Source organism: Equus quagga, chromosome 17 (assembly GCF_021613505.1).
Source record: "Equus quagga isolate Etosha38 chromosome 17, UCLA_HA_Equagga_1.0, whole genome shotgun sequence".
Taxonomy (NCBI): Eukaryota; Metazoa; Chordata; class Mammalia; order Perissodactyla; family Equidae; genus Equus; species Equus quagga.
The window spans coordinates 40,963,190-40,979,985 of NC_060283.1; the positions used below are offsets into that span (position 1 = coordinate 40,963,190).

A 16,796-nucleotide genomic window follows, 5' to 3' on the forward strand; every position below is an offset into this window, starting at 1 on the left:
TTTTTTTGGTGAGGAAGATTGGCCCTGAGCTAACATCTGTTGCCAATCTGCCTCTTTTTTTCCTCCCCAAAGCCCCAGCAGATAGTTGTATATTCTAGTTGTAGGTCATTCTAGTTCTGCTATGTGGGATACCACCACAGCATGGCTTGATGAGCGATGTGTAGGTCCACGCCCAGGATCAAAACCAGCAAACTCTGGGCCGCCAAAGCAGAGGGAAATTGCACTTTTGACACCAAGAAAAAAAATCTGAACAGGAAAAAAGACTTAAGAGAGGCATGTATGTTAACTGTCTCCAGTTACAGTTTGTGACAAAATTTGTGCTGGTGTATCTCCTGATGGCGCTGTTCATAGTGACAGAAATGCAACTAGCCATAAGACGTCATAAAAATGGACCATGCTGTTTCTCCAAAGTTTTATTTTAATTTAAATTACAGGGCCAGCCAGATATTCTGATAAGAAATTTACTTTTCCTCGGGAGAAAGGAAATGCTTTCATGGCATTGTTAACAAGTGTATACATCTCATTTTTTTTTTTTAAGGGTTAAAAATCACATTGAGTAACTGACTTATGTAAAATTAAACCTTTATAACACAAAAAGAAACCACTTCCAGTATAATAGTTTTGGTAATATGAATATATTAAATGATCATAACTTCAAATGCAACTTTTCAACTTTGAATGTTTTCACATTTTTGTTTAAAAACAAAGTAACCAAAAAAAAGTCTTAACTTTCTCCAGATTCCAATGCGCTAGTAACACACCGATGTTTTCTTTGACACGCTGCACCCCTGAGTGTTCCCCACACAAAGGCCTCTAGTGCTGATGGCACTGCCAGCATGGAAGCTGTTCTGTTGTTTCAAGTTCTAAGACCCAGCTTGGCACGGAAACCTCTCTTCCGCTCGGTGTAACTGATGTGCTCACACCACATCCAGATCACAGCGCTAGACCGCAAGACCCAGAGCGTTTCATCACGGCCACGTCTGCCTTCCTAAACACTGGATGTTTGCATTTCAAAGGAGCTTGGATCACTTTCCCTACTTCCAATAGAAAAACATGAATTATTTTACTCAGATTTTGGTAAAGACAGCCTCAGGAAAACCAATTATAATGTAGACTGTCATCTTAATTAAAGAGAATGAAATACATCTAGATGTTCGGGAGCTATTTTCTAACTGGTGTTCCTAGAAGGAGGTCTTAAAACCTCCTGAAACCTTACTTGGGAGTCTCGTTTTGCTGGCTGATGCATAATTCAGTTAGTAAGAGAGGCTAGCAAAGGATAATTATATAAATTTCTTAATCAGCTACAGCCATGCTGAACTCGAACTGGCAAACTTGGATTTGTAAGTTGTTAGTTGTGATCTTCGCATCACTAAGATGAACAGACACCATTCTAAGAACTTGACACATAGATTCTAGGAGACGTTGTTCTGCTGTGGTCACAGTAACAAAAGAGTGGTGCAAAATCAGTTACTTTATAAATACTGATAATTTGCAGCATTATGGAACAGGACATTAAAAAAAATAAATTTCCCCATAGGACACCTATGACTAGAAACTCTTCTTTTCCTAAGAGAAGCCGAAGTTTTAATTATTCAGTCTCACAACTATTGTACTGGGTTACTTACTCTAAGAAAGAAAAGGTGCTCTACAGAGGTTCCCACACACACAAAGAATCAGCATTAATTTAGCATAATCGGTATCATCCATAGAGCTGGCGAACTCCTGACTCATTTTAAAGGAATAAGGCCAATATTACGCAGGAGAGTGTAGCTGATTGAATTCCAGGTCTGTATCTTAGCCTATTGATGGCACCCCAGCAGATAACTGAATACAAAGGATTGGTTTACTTTTTTTTCTTTTAATGCTGTGATACTTAAACGTTAAATCAGCATTTTCATGTGATCTGAAGTATTTCAATTACATATGAGCATTCATTTTTTGCAAAAACTCAATATTAGGTAATAGTTACATACTAATACAATAACATTCCTCTGCTGTACAAATTAAATCATTTAAAAGAAATGAGCACTCTAAGAATTATATACAAAAGAAACCTGTAAGCATCGTTGAAATGAAATGCGAGGTGTCGCTGCTAGCTCTACTGTTTTAAAATACCTTCAAAAAGTAAAATTAACAAATACCCTTTGACATATCCAGGTTTACAAGTCTCAAGAAAATCAAATGTCAAAAAATTCTAGAAAGCCGTGAAAAGCATATATACATTTTCCTTATGACCTTATGAAGCTTCACACTTTTGAGAAGTTGCTAAGTTTCAGTATCGATTTATTCGCATGTCAACTTTATCCGCCCCAAAAGCTCACATCTTGGATACAGTTCCCCTCGGATTTCAAACAAAGCTCTGCACAATCTTCCTTTAGTGAAGGCAACCATCTTACCAAGGATCTTCGCTCAGACCTTTAACAGAGATAAACGCAAACACGTGGGTGTCATCTGACAACACCAAGGCCCTCCTTCCCTAAACCACTGCCATCCTTGCGTTTGCCTTCATGAACCCAGCCGTGCTCAGAACTCCTACGGCCAACGGAGTCTTTGAATTCTGAAATGACACAAAGATCAAGAGAAAGTCCACGTGTGCTCTAGTGTGCAAGAAAGCAGCAGCTAAGTTCTCCAACTTGGACTAAAATAAACAAAAAAGGTAAAATGAAAAACCGTTCACTTAACAGCAGATTAGCAGTAATGTTCCTCATGAATCGATAAGAGTGCCTGATGCTGAATAGCTAACAGCAAATGCTGAATTTGGATTTAATATTTTAGATGTTTATTGGAAATTAGGCTTCTTGCTGAGCTGGTCTCTTCAAATCCCTGATCTGTTTAACTAAATAGGTCTTCTCATCGTTAAACTGTTCGTCCTCGGTCCTGTCATTCTGAAACTTGCTGAGGAACTCTATGAGTTTGGTCTGGTTCTTGAGGAGGATGTCGAGGATGGGCTGCGTCTTGTTGGGATTGGCCACAAACACCTGCACGGAGAGAAATCAACATCAGTCACAGGGAAGACCGACACCAAGCCACGTGCGCTGCAGCGAGCAGGGCATGCGCAGTGCACAATCCGTGCCCCCGGGCCTGTGGTGAGGCCAGGACAATTACTCCAGAGGTTTTTGCTTTAGAAGACCTTATTTTACAATTTGGAAAAAAAAAAAAAAAAAGAATTGCATATTTTAGCACAAAGAGGATTGACACATTCATTCATGCTCTGAAACTTAGTAGTCGGTATTATACGTACATATAGACTTTGATTTTAGGATAAAAATGGGCAGAAATTATTTCTGGGCGCAGAAGGTCAGAATGCATTTTAAGAATAAAAACCTCCATGGAAAGCATTAAGAAATGAATTACCCTTTACTTTGTGATTAATAATCTTCCACACCAAAGATAAATAACACTCCTCTATAAACAAACGTTTCTTGGTCCCAAATCCAAGTGGTACACACTGTTTCTGGGTCTATTTTTCTGTTTAAATGTTGTACCACACAAATATGAAAATTAACTGAACTGTATCACTTAGATTACCAAAATGAGGCTAGTAATATTTCAGTAATTTGTAAATGAAATGAGACTAACAACTCCAGAGGGAAATACTGTCTATGATTTTAGTACTATACCTTAAAAACATGAAAGGCCTCAAACTGGATGTTACGACTTTTGTCTCGCAGAAGGTTCATCATTAATTTGAGGTTCTCAGGTTTACTGATGTATTTTGTCATAATTGTGAAGTTGTGTCTGTCTAATAGTAGTTCACCGAGAAGCTGAGAAGACATTTAAACAATTACTCTTAAACTATCATTAAGATTTGAAGTAAAAACCAAGATTTACAAAATAATTCATTTCATAATTATCATTATTAAGCACAGAATACTGGTAGGCACTCAAAAGACAGGTGGACTAAACTGAATTATGACCTAAAGACTACTGAGTGCCCACTCTCTGCCACTTGAACACCCACCTTCCCTTTGGGGTTTAAGCCGATGGTGAGTCGGCACTGCTCTCTGAAGAGGACATTCAAAGCACACCTGGCCCAGAATCTGAGACTGTCAGAGCCTACTTTTGTGTGTGTGTGAGGAAGATTCACCCTGAGCTAACATCTGAGCCAATCTTCCTCCACTCTGTGTGTGGGATGCCTCCACAGCATGGCTGATGAGTGGACTAGGTCCATGCCCAGGATCTGAACCTGGGCCACCGAAGCTGAGCGTGTGGAACTATAACCACACAGCCACAGGGCCAGCCCCTGTCAGAGCCTACTCTTAACATATGCATTTATGTTATCTCACTAAAAAGAAACTATCCAAGAAAATAGTCAGAAGTTATTGATATTTCTTGTTTAACTAACTACAAACTTTAGCTTAAGTAAAAAGTGTTAATATTTTTTTGATTTATCTGAACTTCACAGGACAAAGGGTTTCATGTCCAAAGTTTTCTATACACTTACCCCTGAACATGCCAAACTTATCATTTTATTATATTTGATTCAGAAAGGTTTATAAAAACAAATACTTTTCTGTTCCTTCTTAAGCAAAGTATCCTGAAGATACTCCAAGTTTTTCTTAGTGACTCCTCCTCGTTAATGATGTTAATTAAAAAAAATGTCTGTGCCTTCAGGGCTTACTGAGTTCTACAAGAGCTGATTATGCCATATCAGCCCTTAATTTTTAAACCGCCACTGCTTGTTCTAGATTTTTCTTTTTCTGAAACCAGCAGTCCCCTCTTCCTGTTGCCAGTGTGCCAGCTTCGAGTGGAGGCTGAGCATGCAGGCGGTGTAACATGCAGCGGGGAGGAGCCAGGCTGTGGTCCTTGTGAACGGAGGCAGCAGCACAGTGGGGCAGAGCCTGGCCTGGCACCCCCTGCCGGGCTTTGAATGCTGGCTCTCCACTCCTTGTGAGCTCTGTAACCTCGAGCACATTATTGAACTTCTCTGTGCTTCAGGTTCATCGTGCGTACAATGGGAGTGTATAAACAGTACCCACCTCTCCTGAGAGTGTAGTGAGAAGTAAAGCGTGAATCATGTGACGCAGGTTAGACCTGAGTCTAGAGAGGCCCGGAGTGGGCTCTAAGGGAAGGAAAATGTGCACACAGAGCTACTTCGCCATCGTTTAATTGCTTCTGTTAATTCCCTTCTGGGTTCCTGGCTATGTTCTAGATCCCTGAACTTTCCAGATAACTCATCTCTAGGTAAGTAACATGTCATCAAACTAAATAAAAAACAACCGGGTGTGCAGGAAAACAAATCTATTCTAGTTAGGGTTTATAAAGAATTTATAGGAAGAACTCAAAAGCAGAGAGGCTTCACAGCAATCGGAATCACAAAATCTGTAACTTTCAAGGTAAGGACCAACCAGCATTTACTCTGTTGAAGCCTCGAAAGTTAGTATTAAGTATGTGAAGTTTTATGGGTTTATTTGTGTTCATTTTCTGTCACAGAAACCAAAGAAATACTGAAAACGGCTCATTTCAATTTGGTTGTCTGGAGGAGGACGACTGATAATTCTTTACATTTCTTTTGACGTAAAAATAAAAAAGTGGAAGTCTTGCACAGGGAATACAAATTTGTCAGTAAAATAAATATAGGAATAAATAAATGCCCACACAGCTGCGGAAAAGAAAGTACTAACTAAAATCCATTTTAAAGCACCACGGGGCCTCCCAGCCGCTCCGGGTGCTCCCCAGGTGTTAGGAGCTACAGGGAGCGGCGTGAGTGGGCGACGTGCTCATGCCCCCCACCAAGGTCTCACACATGGCCGCCTCAAGCTTCCTTCTCAGGCTGGTGATTCTGAAGTGGCAGAAAGGTCTCGAAAGCCTTTCTCCTTATCTAAACAGCCCAAGAATTCAGAATATGGTCAAAGTCTACTGATTTGCCAATAAAAAAACATTTTCTCCCCTGTGAGGCGGTCCTAGCCCTGGAAGCTACTATTGCAGGCAATCCCGTCTGGCCTCCTTGGCCTTAGAAGACAATGACTCCTCCCAGCTGCTCTGTGTGACTGCTGGGGAGCGCCGGACGTCTTGGCCCTTGGATAAAAGAAGATCCTGGCATATGTCTACTTCACTTTGAGGACCACAGGGGAGCCTACACTATATTACACTGACGTACCGAGAGGAAAAATTCCTTAAACAGCTGCCAGAAGGATTGCATCCACCCCCGAAACTGAAAAGATTGCTCTTATCAGCCATTAGACTCACCAGCGGTCATCTAGCCAGAAGACCTGGAGATGGGAAATAGATTAAGGATCCCCGACACTGGACTGGGGGTGGCTGGGAGGCTAGGCCCAAGCAATAGCAATGAGTGGAAAGCACCCCAACCTCACTGGACTATTTCAGTAATGACGCATTTCCGGTTGTGGCTATTATTAGCCCCGACTGTGGGAGTTACAGCTTTAAGAGGAAAGAAGGAAGTAACTGGCCAGAAGGAAAGGATTCTTTTGGAAATTCAGATGGTAGAGAGTGTTCTTATCAAAGGACACAGGTTAACAGATGCTGCTGATGTCCTTTAGTCAATTTCCATAGAAAGATAAGGTCTTCTAGGGTGATGGCCCCAGGTAGGAGGGAAGTAGGAATGGAGTCTTGATCCAAATGGATTCAGACACCTCTGAGGGGAAGAACTCTGGGCAGAATAGAATTTAAAGTGGACCTGGCAAAAAATATAAATGGAATTATGATTTTTTTTCAAAATCCTTTCTGATTCCATCTATAATTCCCGTCAGGACCACTTACTGACACAATGAGGGGTACGCATTGATTAACTAAGAATTTTCTAGAGGAGGAGTCAGCATACTTTCTGTAAAGGGATAGAGAGTAAATATTTTAGACTTGGCAGACCATACTGTCTCTAGGGCAACCATTCAAATCTGCTGTTGTGGCCTGAAACTGCCATAGATAATACATAAATAAATGAATATGTCTGTGTTCCAATAACACTTTATATATACAGAAAAAAAACCCAAACCCTTTATGTATAAAAATAGGCAGTGGGCTAGATTTGGCCCATGGGCTGTAGTTTGCCAACCGCTATTCTAGAGTCTTAAGTCTTAAATTTAAGTTTCCAATGGAACTGTCCATATCCTCTTGTGATACGAAGCAACCGAACCCGTCTATGGTCCCCAGTTTCATCACCCGCACCCATCCCCCACCCCCCTCCCCACGGCAAGCCTGTGCCATTCAGGCAGCATCTGGGGAGTGCACAACTGCACTGCCTTTATCTAGTTGATAGGATTCTAAGTTTAAAAATACACTTCAAAATCTAAAACACTGCACTGCTGAGAGAGAAAGTCCTCTTCAAAATGCTGTGTCCCCCATTTTGGTAACTCTAACTTACAAAGAGGTGGGTAGTGGCCCTGTGGACCACTGCTGAACCCTGTTCCTTTCCAGAGAAATCTTGACCACGGACAAATGTATTCTCCCCCAAAGGTCTAAGAACCATACCAGCATATCTCCCTTTCCCCAAACCCAAAATTCAAACATAGGGTGAAGAGAAATAAACCACATAAAATAAACGATCCATCATACCTTGAGTGACTGTCTTTTTGTCACATAATTTTCCGAATGAAGTAACTTCTCATATTCACTGAAGAACTAAGAGATAAGAAAACATGTTAGGGTTATTTTTTTTTAAAGATTGGTAGATCACATCATAAAGGCTGAGTACAAACTTCTAACATTGCAAAGTCCAACCGGTGCCCAAGCTCACCTCCTCCCGTCTGTTTCACGCCTTCCTCCGATGTGCTCAGAGACCCCCAGGGGGATGCACGCTGACTACCTCCATGAAGACGGCTCCTGGGACCAATCCCCTCCCAGGGCTAGCCAGGCCCATAGAGAGCTTAAATCTGCTCCTCTTCCATTACCCAAACTCCATATGCACAAACTATCACTCCCCTCCCCTCACTGTTTCCTCACTGAGTCAGCTCTCATTTCTTGGTGTTAAATGAAAAAATTCGTATTTACAGACAAGAACTAAACTAGTCCAAAACACAACCACAAAGAGAAAAGTTACCTGCTCTTTCAATGCATCAAGCAAGGAGAGAAAGTAATTAAAATAGAACAGAGGCGAAATTCAGCGCTGTGTTAAATAGGCAGATGCCCTAGAGAAGGTACGACTTGGGCTCAAACTTGAGTAATGGGAGGAATACCATTTAGAAATGGGGAGGAGAAAAGAAATTCTTTGGGGATAAAAAGGGAAGAACACACAAATGAAGACCTGGAGAATGCAAAATGCTACCGACGTAAGAACTGACAAGGTGCACTAGATGTACGAAACGCTGCTCACTGCCAAGGACCCTGTCACTGGGATTTAAGGGGTAGAAGCAGCTGGATCACAGCAGTGAAGTAGGAAATGGAAATGAGGGCGCACAGAGGCCAAGGTCACACTTTCGAGAAGTTAGGAGAGAAGGCTGGTTAGCTTTAAGATTTACATATATAAATACAGATAGACATATATACGTTTTGTTTTAACTTTGAACAGGTTTTTGGAGTTCCCAAAGTTTGCAGTACTAGTATGACTCTGTTGGCTGTCAGTGCTTTACTGAGGCTTTCCTTGGTCGTGGTTGGTGGTAAGGAAGCCTGCTCTGCAGTCTGACATGCTAAAACTCGTAGTGCCTATGCTTTATGATGGGTCCTTATCAGGCCAGCAATCATCTGTGGTTAGAGGAGGCTATGGCTCACAGGCCAAATTCAGCCTGTTGTGTGTTTTTTATAAATAAAGTTCTACTGGAACACATGCTCATTCATTTATTGTAAACAAATTCCTTTATGAATTTTATGAAGTTTACGGCTGCTTTCGCAGTACAACAGACAGGAGAACTGACAGAGACCCCACGGCCCACAAAGCGTTAAATACTTACTTTCTGGCCCTTTGTGGAAAAGGTTTTCTGACCCTTGGTTTAGAGCTAACCCAGCACTGCCTGTGCATTATTCCTTTTGCTCACCTCTAGGCAGAGGTGGGATGGCCATCTATTTAGTATGCAAGCAAGTTAGACTTCTCTCTTTTCAGAGAAGACTTTTAACCCTACCCTCTCCTCAAATGATCATCAAACTGATGATCAAAACAATTGGATCTGTCTTTAACCAGTAACAGAATATGTACACCCCAAGTTCTTGACAGAAAATCCAAGTTAACATTTTCTGCTCCATAAGTCTTAGTTGTAAGAAATTCTTCTCACGGAGAACTGCCCAAAGAGTATGTCCATAACATTCCTCCAGATGGGTCAGATCCTGTCCTTGACTTAGGAATAAGGATTAGGACAGAGGATGGGCACTGTTTGGGCTCCTCAAGGATTTGCTCTCAGGGAACTGCAACAGTTGAGCATTTGACTGATGGCAGAGTCACCTTGAGGACTGTGTCCACTACGTGACACCGTGATTTAATTCCCCTCTAAGAGTGCCAGTGGGACAAATTTGTTTCAGGTCCCAGGACTAGAAAAGGTGGTTTCCTTTGAGTAACGGGCATCTATTTGGCTTTACAGATACTGCAATCTTTTAATGTATACATTTCTGTTAGTTGCCTCACACGAATTTTTCTAAAATCCTATTAATCAATGTTATCCATTAATAACATGCAGGAAAATATTTTATGGCAAAATTAAACTGATGTCACTGCAGTAAATTTCTTAGAAATTTAGTTTGTATCTTTGGTAGACTTTAAATTAAGGTACTGGTATGTTAGAAAAATTTGAGACCATGTGTTAATAAAAATAATACAGCTAAGTTTACTAGATGCTTACTGTCCCAGGCCCTGGGTCATGCACTTGACACACACGTTCTTATTTAATCCTCAAAACAACCCTGGAGTAAGGTACGATCATGAGCCTTCTTTTAGGGCTGAAGATCCTGAAGGCACAGAGGGTGAATGAGAGCAGCTGCCCAAGGTCTGGCAGCACATGGTGTAGGACGTGAAGCCAGACTCCAGGCAGTCTTGTGCCCAAGCCCATGTGTTTTAACTACTATAGAAAGGCACCAACAAGATGACCGTGCTGTCATTTTAAACCAACAAACACATTCACATCCAAACGCACACGGGCAGAAATAACAATAAATGGCCAGCGAGGTTGAAATTCACTTGAGGCTTTTCTGAGGGACTCACTACGCACTCAGCAGTGCGTTACAGTGCTACCGGGAGGGGAGATGGGAAAAAGGAACGCAAAGGAAGCAGAAAGCAGAGGTTTTCACTTTCATAAGATGTTTATAAGACTGAATCTTATAATTTAGTTGAAGAGCAAAGCAAACAATGAAGTATTAACATCTAGGATTTCAAAAATTCAAATCACTAGTAGAAGAATGAAAACCTAAGCCAAATCTTGTGGGAGAAATAGGAATTTTAAGTGGATTGTTCTTATCAAATCTTCTCTAAGAGCACCTCTGAGATCTTGGAAAACGTGTAAGTTAAACTAGCATGGCATTAGGACTTGCTCATGGGCATCATGGAGAGCAGAGCCGGCACGTGGTGGAAGAGAACATCTGACACTGGCCTGCAGGTTGCTTGAGGGTCCAGGGCAATCAGGTTATCAGAGCACTCAGAATCAGTTACAAACCTCTGGCCTTCTACTACCAGGAAGTCTGACATCGACTCAAGCTGGAAGGCCCTTACTGCTGGGCTAGTCCAATGTCCTCATTTTACAAATAAGGACAGACTTCTGAGTCCTCCAGCGGTAATGGCCTTGGTTGTGGCCAGAAGGAGTCGGCAGGAGAGCTGGGGCAGAACTGGGTCCTGCCTCCTCTAGGCTAGCGCTCTTCTCATCCTATCGGCTGCTGCCTCCCTTTCTTGCTATTTGTAAGCAGCAGGAATGTGAACAACTGACGGAAAGGAAGGGAGAGTTAGGAAGTCAGATAATAATTTTCCTTTTATCTTAACTGTATATTATCATTCAGCAGCAAAGTGCTTTATTTTCCTCTCCTAAAGCAAGAAAAGATGCAAAGGGCAGTGTGTCAATCAAAGAAAAAAGTCTGCTTCTGACCAAGGAACACTCTATATAGCTCATTTCAGTACAGCAATGACTTTAGCACTATCTTAAAACATTACACATGCAAAAAGATATTCTGGCACAAAATCTAATTTAAATCTTTCATTTCTGGTAACAAAAATTACAATTTTCTATTTCAGAATAATATTTCATGTACTTACTCTATCATAATGCTGTTCCAAAAATTCTGCACTGAGCAATTTATGTCTTGTAAGTAAATCCTAAAAAAAAGAAAAATATATTTTTATAGTTGTTTTGCATTCAGGTTCTTTTAGAAAAGAGAATCCTAAAACATTCCACGCCATTTTACCTGATAAAAACTGATGTTAAAAATGACTATACTTAAAAACATTTGAGCATGAATCATATTAAAAATGTTGATTCTATATCAGAATAAATACAATCAATAACTTAAAATTGTGATTTAATGATTATGATTAGTCCCATGTCTACAGTTCTTAGAAGGAAAAATTTAAAAAAACAACATATAAGGCAAGGGAAATACCAACTCAAACAAAGGGAATAAAGAATTGAAGTGAAATAAAAGTAAACAGCTGTGGTAAAATGTCAAATAGAGTACTGCTCCTGGTGGGGAAAGAGGAAATTTCCTTTATTAGAAAATGTATTGGAGGTTCCATTTTCTTCCTCCTAAATTCAACTACAGTTTCATATCTAATGCAATCTCTTACAGACATAGAATGTTTTTTAAAAGCCCCATCATATTATAAACATTAACTTCTAAGTAAGCAGAATAATGCTGCAAAAATGTAGAATCAAAAATCAGTATGCCCTAGAGTCCAATTCTGCATAACTATGAAACAGAGCTTATGCCTCACCCCATGGATTTTCCTGGAAGAACTCAAGGATCATTCATTCAGAAAATATCTACCATGTGCCAGGTAAAGTTCTAGGTGCTGGGGTTACAAAGAAAAAAGATGTGGTCCCTGCCTTTGAGGATCTGGAAGTTAGCAATGGACCAGCCTTGGTCTCACCAGGTGGGAATGAGAACGCGGACATGTGACAGCAGGAATGGCCAGTCAATATCTGGTGAATTAATGAGTAACACTTTAGAGCTGCCTACTGGACAGGTTGATGCCAATAATCTCCTTCCTCTGAAGCAACTTTTCCTGACTTTTTTCTTAAGGTTTATATGTGAAAGTTACCCAGGGTATGGTGAACTGGTGTTTCCTGCAGTGTGTCCGAGGGTTATACTGGTCCTGAGAAGTGCTCTAAGAAATGTCCTATGGTCAAACAGACGTAGAGAGCGCTACAGCTCTGGTTCCCTCATGGGGATCCCTGAAGTCTCGAGAGATTCTGCAGGGAGCTCTTCTGTTGCCTACTTTGTTAACATCCTGCCTCGAAAGGCCTTCTCTACACAGACTTTGCCCTCAGCCCAGTTACCTACTACCTTCAGACCTCGACTCAAGTATCACTTCGTAGGGATCCCTCCTGACAGGTCACTGGCACGAAAGCACGATCACAGTTGTGACTTCACATCTGTGGGATTATCTGATTAATGTGTCTCTCATGCCAGACTGTAAATTCTATAAATACAAGGGTTATGTCTATTTTTACTAATCTTTGAATCTCCAGCACCTATGCAGTGCCCAGCACATAGTAAGAGCATAGTCTTATTAAATGAATGAACCAACACAATCAGGGAACATGTTTGGGAAAACATCACATTAAGCAGTCCTCAAAGCATGCTTTTAGAACGGCTTCTAACTCCACCCCAAAGACTTACAGGTGTTCAAACTGCTGGGCAGGGTATGTCGTATGTCCAGGAAAGACTTGCCCAACTATTTCCCAATCTCCCTTGGGGATTAAACAGGCAAAATCAGAAATCTGGAGTCTATTTTGAGTATCCTCAAGAATGTGGAAAGAAGTGCCATGAAGCTTCTCTATATGGGGAAGGAGGAGATGGCAAGGATAGGAGATTTATATTATCTTAGTATATTGGTCCACAGGGTCAGATGTAAGGGAGAGAGAAACTTGAGAACTTTAAGGGAACATGGTAAACGTGTGTGTTAAGGAGAACTCCCCTCCTTCTAACACGCAGTGCGGTCTGTTTATGGCGGTCTCCCAGCGTAGGAGCCTCAAGGGCAGGGCTTGTCTATGGTCACTGCCGAACCTCAGCACCTAAAGAACAGTGCCCGACACAGGGCAGGCTCCTAGAGACTTGCGGAAAGAACCGAATGAACTAATGAATAAGCAGATTAAGGGATTTGTGTGTTAGGATCCATGTGAGACTAAGTATCTCTTATACTTTTTTTTGTGGCTAAATCACTCTTGAGGCCAATATGAGGAAGGACAGCGAAAGGAACCCAGTGCGGCACTCACCACTCTGTCATAATCTGACGGAAGAGAGTGCGAAAGGAGGGTGTCTCAGAGACACTGGCTCTCAACTGGGGTTGGATTCTTAGGAACAGGCAGGTAGAAAGTATTGCTCCAAAAAGCAAAGGTCCTAACCACGTTGTGCAACAGAATTTTACTGAAGGTTTGAGTAAGGTGACTATTTACTCTGAATGATATCTCAAGTAGGAGCAAGAGGCTCCTAGTTTGGCAACACAGGAAAAGGAAAGCCTCCAACATCTCCCCATCTATGGGAGATCCTATTTGTTATCATCTAGTTTAAAGAGACCAGGACACTCAGGAAACCACTGCCAATCTAGGAATCAAATCTTAATGGCCTTGGGGTAGGAGAGATTGAAAAGAGGTGCTCTGACAAGGCTCCAGTGCATGAGAGTATGGAAGTCGTTTGTTAAGAAGGGCCATGCCAGGGCCTGGAGGGAGAATAAAACATTGGTAGGAAACGAACAATTGTGGAGAGCCAGCACCAAGAAAAAGGCTGACACTAAGCTGGGAAAAAGGGAGGTGCGGACTTGGGCAGAGCCTCAATCTACTGAGAGATAAGAAGGAACTTTACTCCAGGGACTAGAGCCAGGAGCTTTGGAGAGCTCAAACCATGGTGTGGGGGACAGAAACCAAAAGAATGGAAGATGAAAGAAAAAGGTCATGCAGTAGCCTCTGGTCAGCCACCTGCAAAGGATACAGGGTACATGTGGTCCCAGACCAGCAGAGCTGTTAGTCCGCCAGAGGCAGGGAGAAGAACAGGACTCCTGATTTCCCGCCTGTCTAAAGTCCAGTACACCCAGGCCCTGGCATAACTTGGAGAAAGGCCAGCGATCATCTCCCAAGTCCAGCAGATTGAGCAGCCAACTTTTAGGGTGGGCTGAATTAAAAAAGATTCCTAAAAATTACATGAGTTTGAGCCCAAAACATCACGTGATAAGATAGTCCTGGAATCCCTGAAGAAATGCTGCTAATCCAGAAGGCTTCCTTTCACATAGCCTTGGCAAGCTGATTGGCCTAATTTTCCACTTGATGCTTGACTATGTCCAAGGACAAGAAACTCAATTCTTCTAACCGTGTGGTTCACCTTCGGAGCTCTTAGACTTAGAAAGTCCTTCCTGTGCTAGAGTCAAATCCTATCCCCAGGTTATTTCCAGAAGCTGTCAGAGCTGACAGAAATAGGTTTCATCCATTTTCTACAGGACCCCACTTCAAATCCAAGTAGTGTTCTCATGGCAAGTCCCTACCGAGTCTTCTCTTCTCCAGGCTAAATACGTCCAGTCCCTTTAACCACTCCTCGAATGACAGGTTCTGAGTCCCCCTCACCATCTACTGTCTTCTGAAAGTCATCTATTTGTCTATGTGCCTCTTAAAGGGTAGCGCCTGGAATGGAACACATTTATGTGTTGTTACCTGATAAGCTTATAGTGGGGTGAGACCATCAACAGCTCCTTAGGTCACACACTATGTGGTCACATGTAGCCTTGTGGCAGCATCATCATACTGTTTAATTTTACTGGATGTATTCAGAATTTTGTTTACTCAGAGTGGGCTCTGTAGTCAGACTGTCTGGGTTCAAATTCTGGATTCCCCATCTACTGTCTGACTTCACTCAACATTTCTAGGCTTCAGTGTCCTTATCTGTAAAGGAGATAATATCAGTACCTCCTTCATAGGGTTGTTTGAGTATCATAAGAAGTTACCTACATTTTAGTAATTATTATACTCAGTAATTATTACATTTAGTGTTAACTGTTATTATTATGCTTTATTCCTCCGGCCCACATTTATACAGTTGGGTCCTCTCAAGTGGAAGACCTCAGTTATCTGTAATTTCATCCTGTTATATTCTGGCCTCTCTGGATCTTTATGAAGCCTTATTGTAGGACCACTGCTATCTGCTATCTTTCCCTTCGTGGCTATCACCTACCCATTTGATAAGTATGCCTTGTCACCCTTCATCTAAGTCATTAATAAAAATGTTCAATTGGACTGAGTGGAGGCAAAGCCCAGTGGATATCCACTGGAAATTTCTCTCAGAGTGATGGCAATCTATTTTGAAGCACTTTATGCATTCAATTAGTTGCGAATCACTATGCTGAAAATTCATCTAGCTCCTCATCGTTTCATTGTTTCCATGAAATAGATCTGTACAATTATCCAACATCTGGCATACCCTCATTGTCACAAACAAATCATTCTAACAGCTACCATTTACTGCACACATACTGTGAGTGGCACAATAACCCTAACATACTAGTATTATTACCCACATTTCAGCTGGTGAAGAGTCAAGTCAAATCAGCAGCAGAGCTGGGCAGCGAACCCCGGCGGCCACGCCGCTGAGCCTCTGACCCACTGGCAGCTAAGAGATGAATGTGACTGAACTTACTCGTAGTGAATCCATGCTGGCTGTGGGTACACGGTTTCCTTTCCAAAGTGCTCAGAAATCATCTCTTTAGAAATACTTTCTAGAACCTTACTCAGGGATAACATCAAGCTCCAAGCTCCACCAGCCTCTCTGGGGAATCTACCTTCTTTTACTCTGGAAAATTGGAAATATATTTGTTGGCCTTCTGATGCCCCTGCCATCTCTGTAATTCCTCAAAAAAAACCCAAAAAAACAAACCCAAAAAACCACACACACAAAAAACCTCACTAACAAAAGTTTCGCTACTGACGTAACTGTCTCAGTACCCATTCATTTGAGCTATGAATCTTGAACACATTTAGAGCAAGTAGTTTTCATTTCCTTTTAAGACTCAGCACCTGTTCCAGGGGCTTTAAACTCAGGGTTAGGGATGAGCTGCATCTGTTTCAGGTTTTGTGCACAGGGTGCATTTGCTGGTCACGTTCTCAGAGGAAAGCACGAACCATGGATCTGGTCTCCTTTCCCATTATGAAATATTCTCTGCAAAGAGGACAACAGCAAACCAGGAGGGGCAGCTGTCTGTGCCTCCTGGTCAGCGCCTTCAGCGTGAGGCTGTGAGACGGCTCCTGGCCATCTGTCCCCTGCGCAGTGCGCAGTGGAGCTTCCTCTAGGGAGGGTGAGGAGGTGGCTCCGGTCTGTTTGCAAGGTCTGGGCCTCTCCATACATTATCTTCGTTTGGGTCTCTCTCTTATTTCTTGGAGAGCTCTCTGTTCAGGGGCCTCTTTAGCTCCCCTCTTTCTATGTGATCAGAAGCGGCTGAGATACAGAAGCTAAGCCAGCTTCTCAATGCTCTCTCTTCTAGAGCTCATCCTTAGAATCCTATGTTGCTTTTTAAAGTTTCCTTGCTTTAGGTAGAGACAACTTGCCTGGCTCTGCCCAGCCTTTCCCTATCTGGCTACCATGACCTGACAGGGCTGCTTAACCCAGTGATGCCATCATTACCGTTTTCTCCTGGGTGAGAAATTAATTCAGACAAGTAACCCTACTGAGAGGAATTATCAGCAAGGCCAGTGAAGACTGTCAGATTCTGCAAGTCACATTTCTGGCATGTAGTT

The 16,796-nt window shown here is 42.0% G+C and overlaps 1 protein-coding gene across 3 annotated transcripts in view; it reads right to left on the minus strand.

Annotated features, from left to right (window-relative positions):
* Positions 1 to 397: 397 nt before the first annotated feature.
* The window catches only part of CAB39 (calcium binding protein 39), an 83,516-nt gene continuing 67,117 nt past the window's right edge, over positions 398 to 16,796 (minus strand). For all 3 annotated transcript variants that reach the window (XM_046643443.1, XM_046643442.1, XM_046643444.1), the window contains 4 exons: positions 11,120 to 11,179; positions 7,513 to 7,578; positions 3,621 to 3,764; positions 398 to 2,978 (listed from right to left, as the gene is read on the minus strand). In XM_046643443.1, the coding sequence (XP_046499399.1) occupies positions 2,790 to 2,978; positions 3,621 to 3,764; positions 7,513 to 7,578; positions 11,120 to 11,179 (459 nt within the window). In that variant the 3' untranslated portion in view covers positions 398 to 2,789. The remainder of the gene's footprint in view (positions 2,979 to 3,620; positions 3,765 to 7,512; positions 7,579 to 11,119; positions 11,180 to 16,796) is intronic.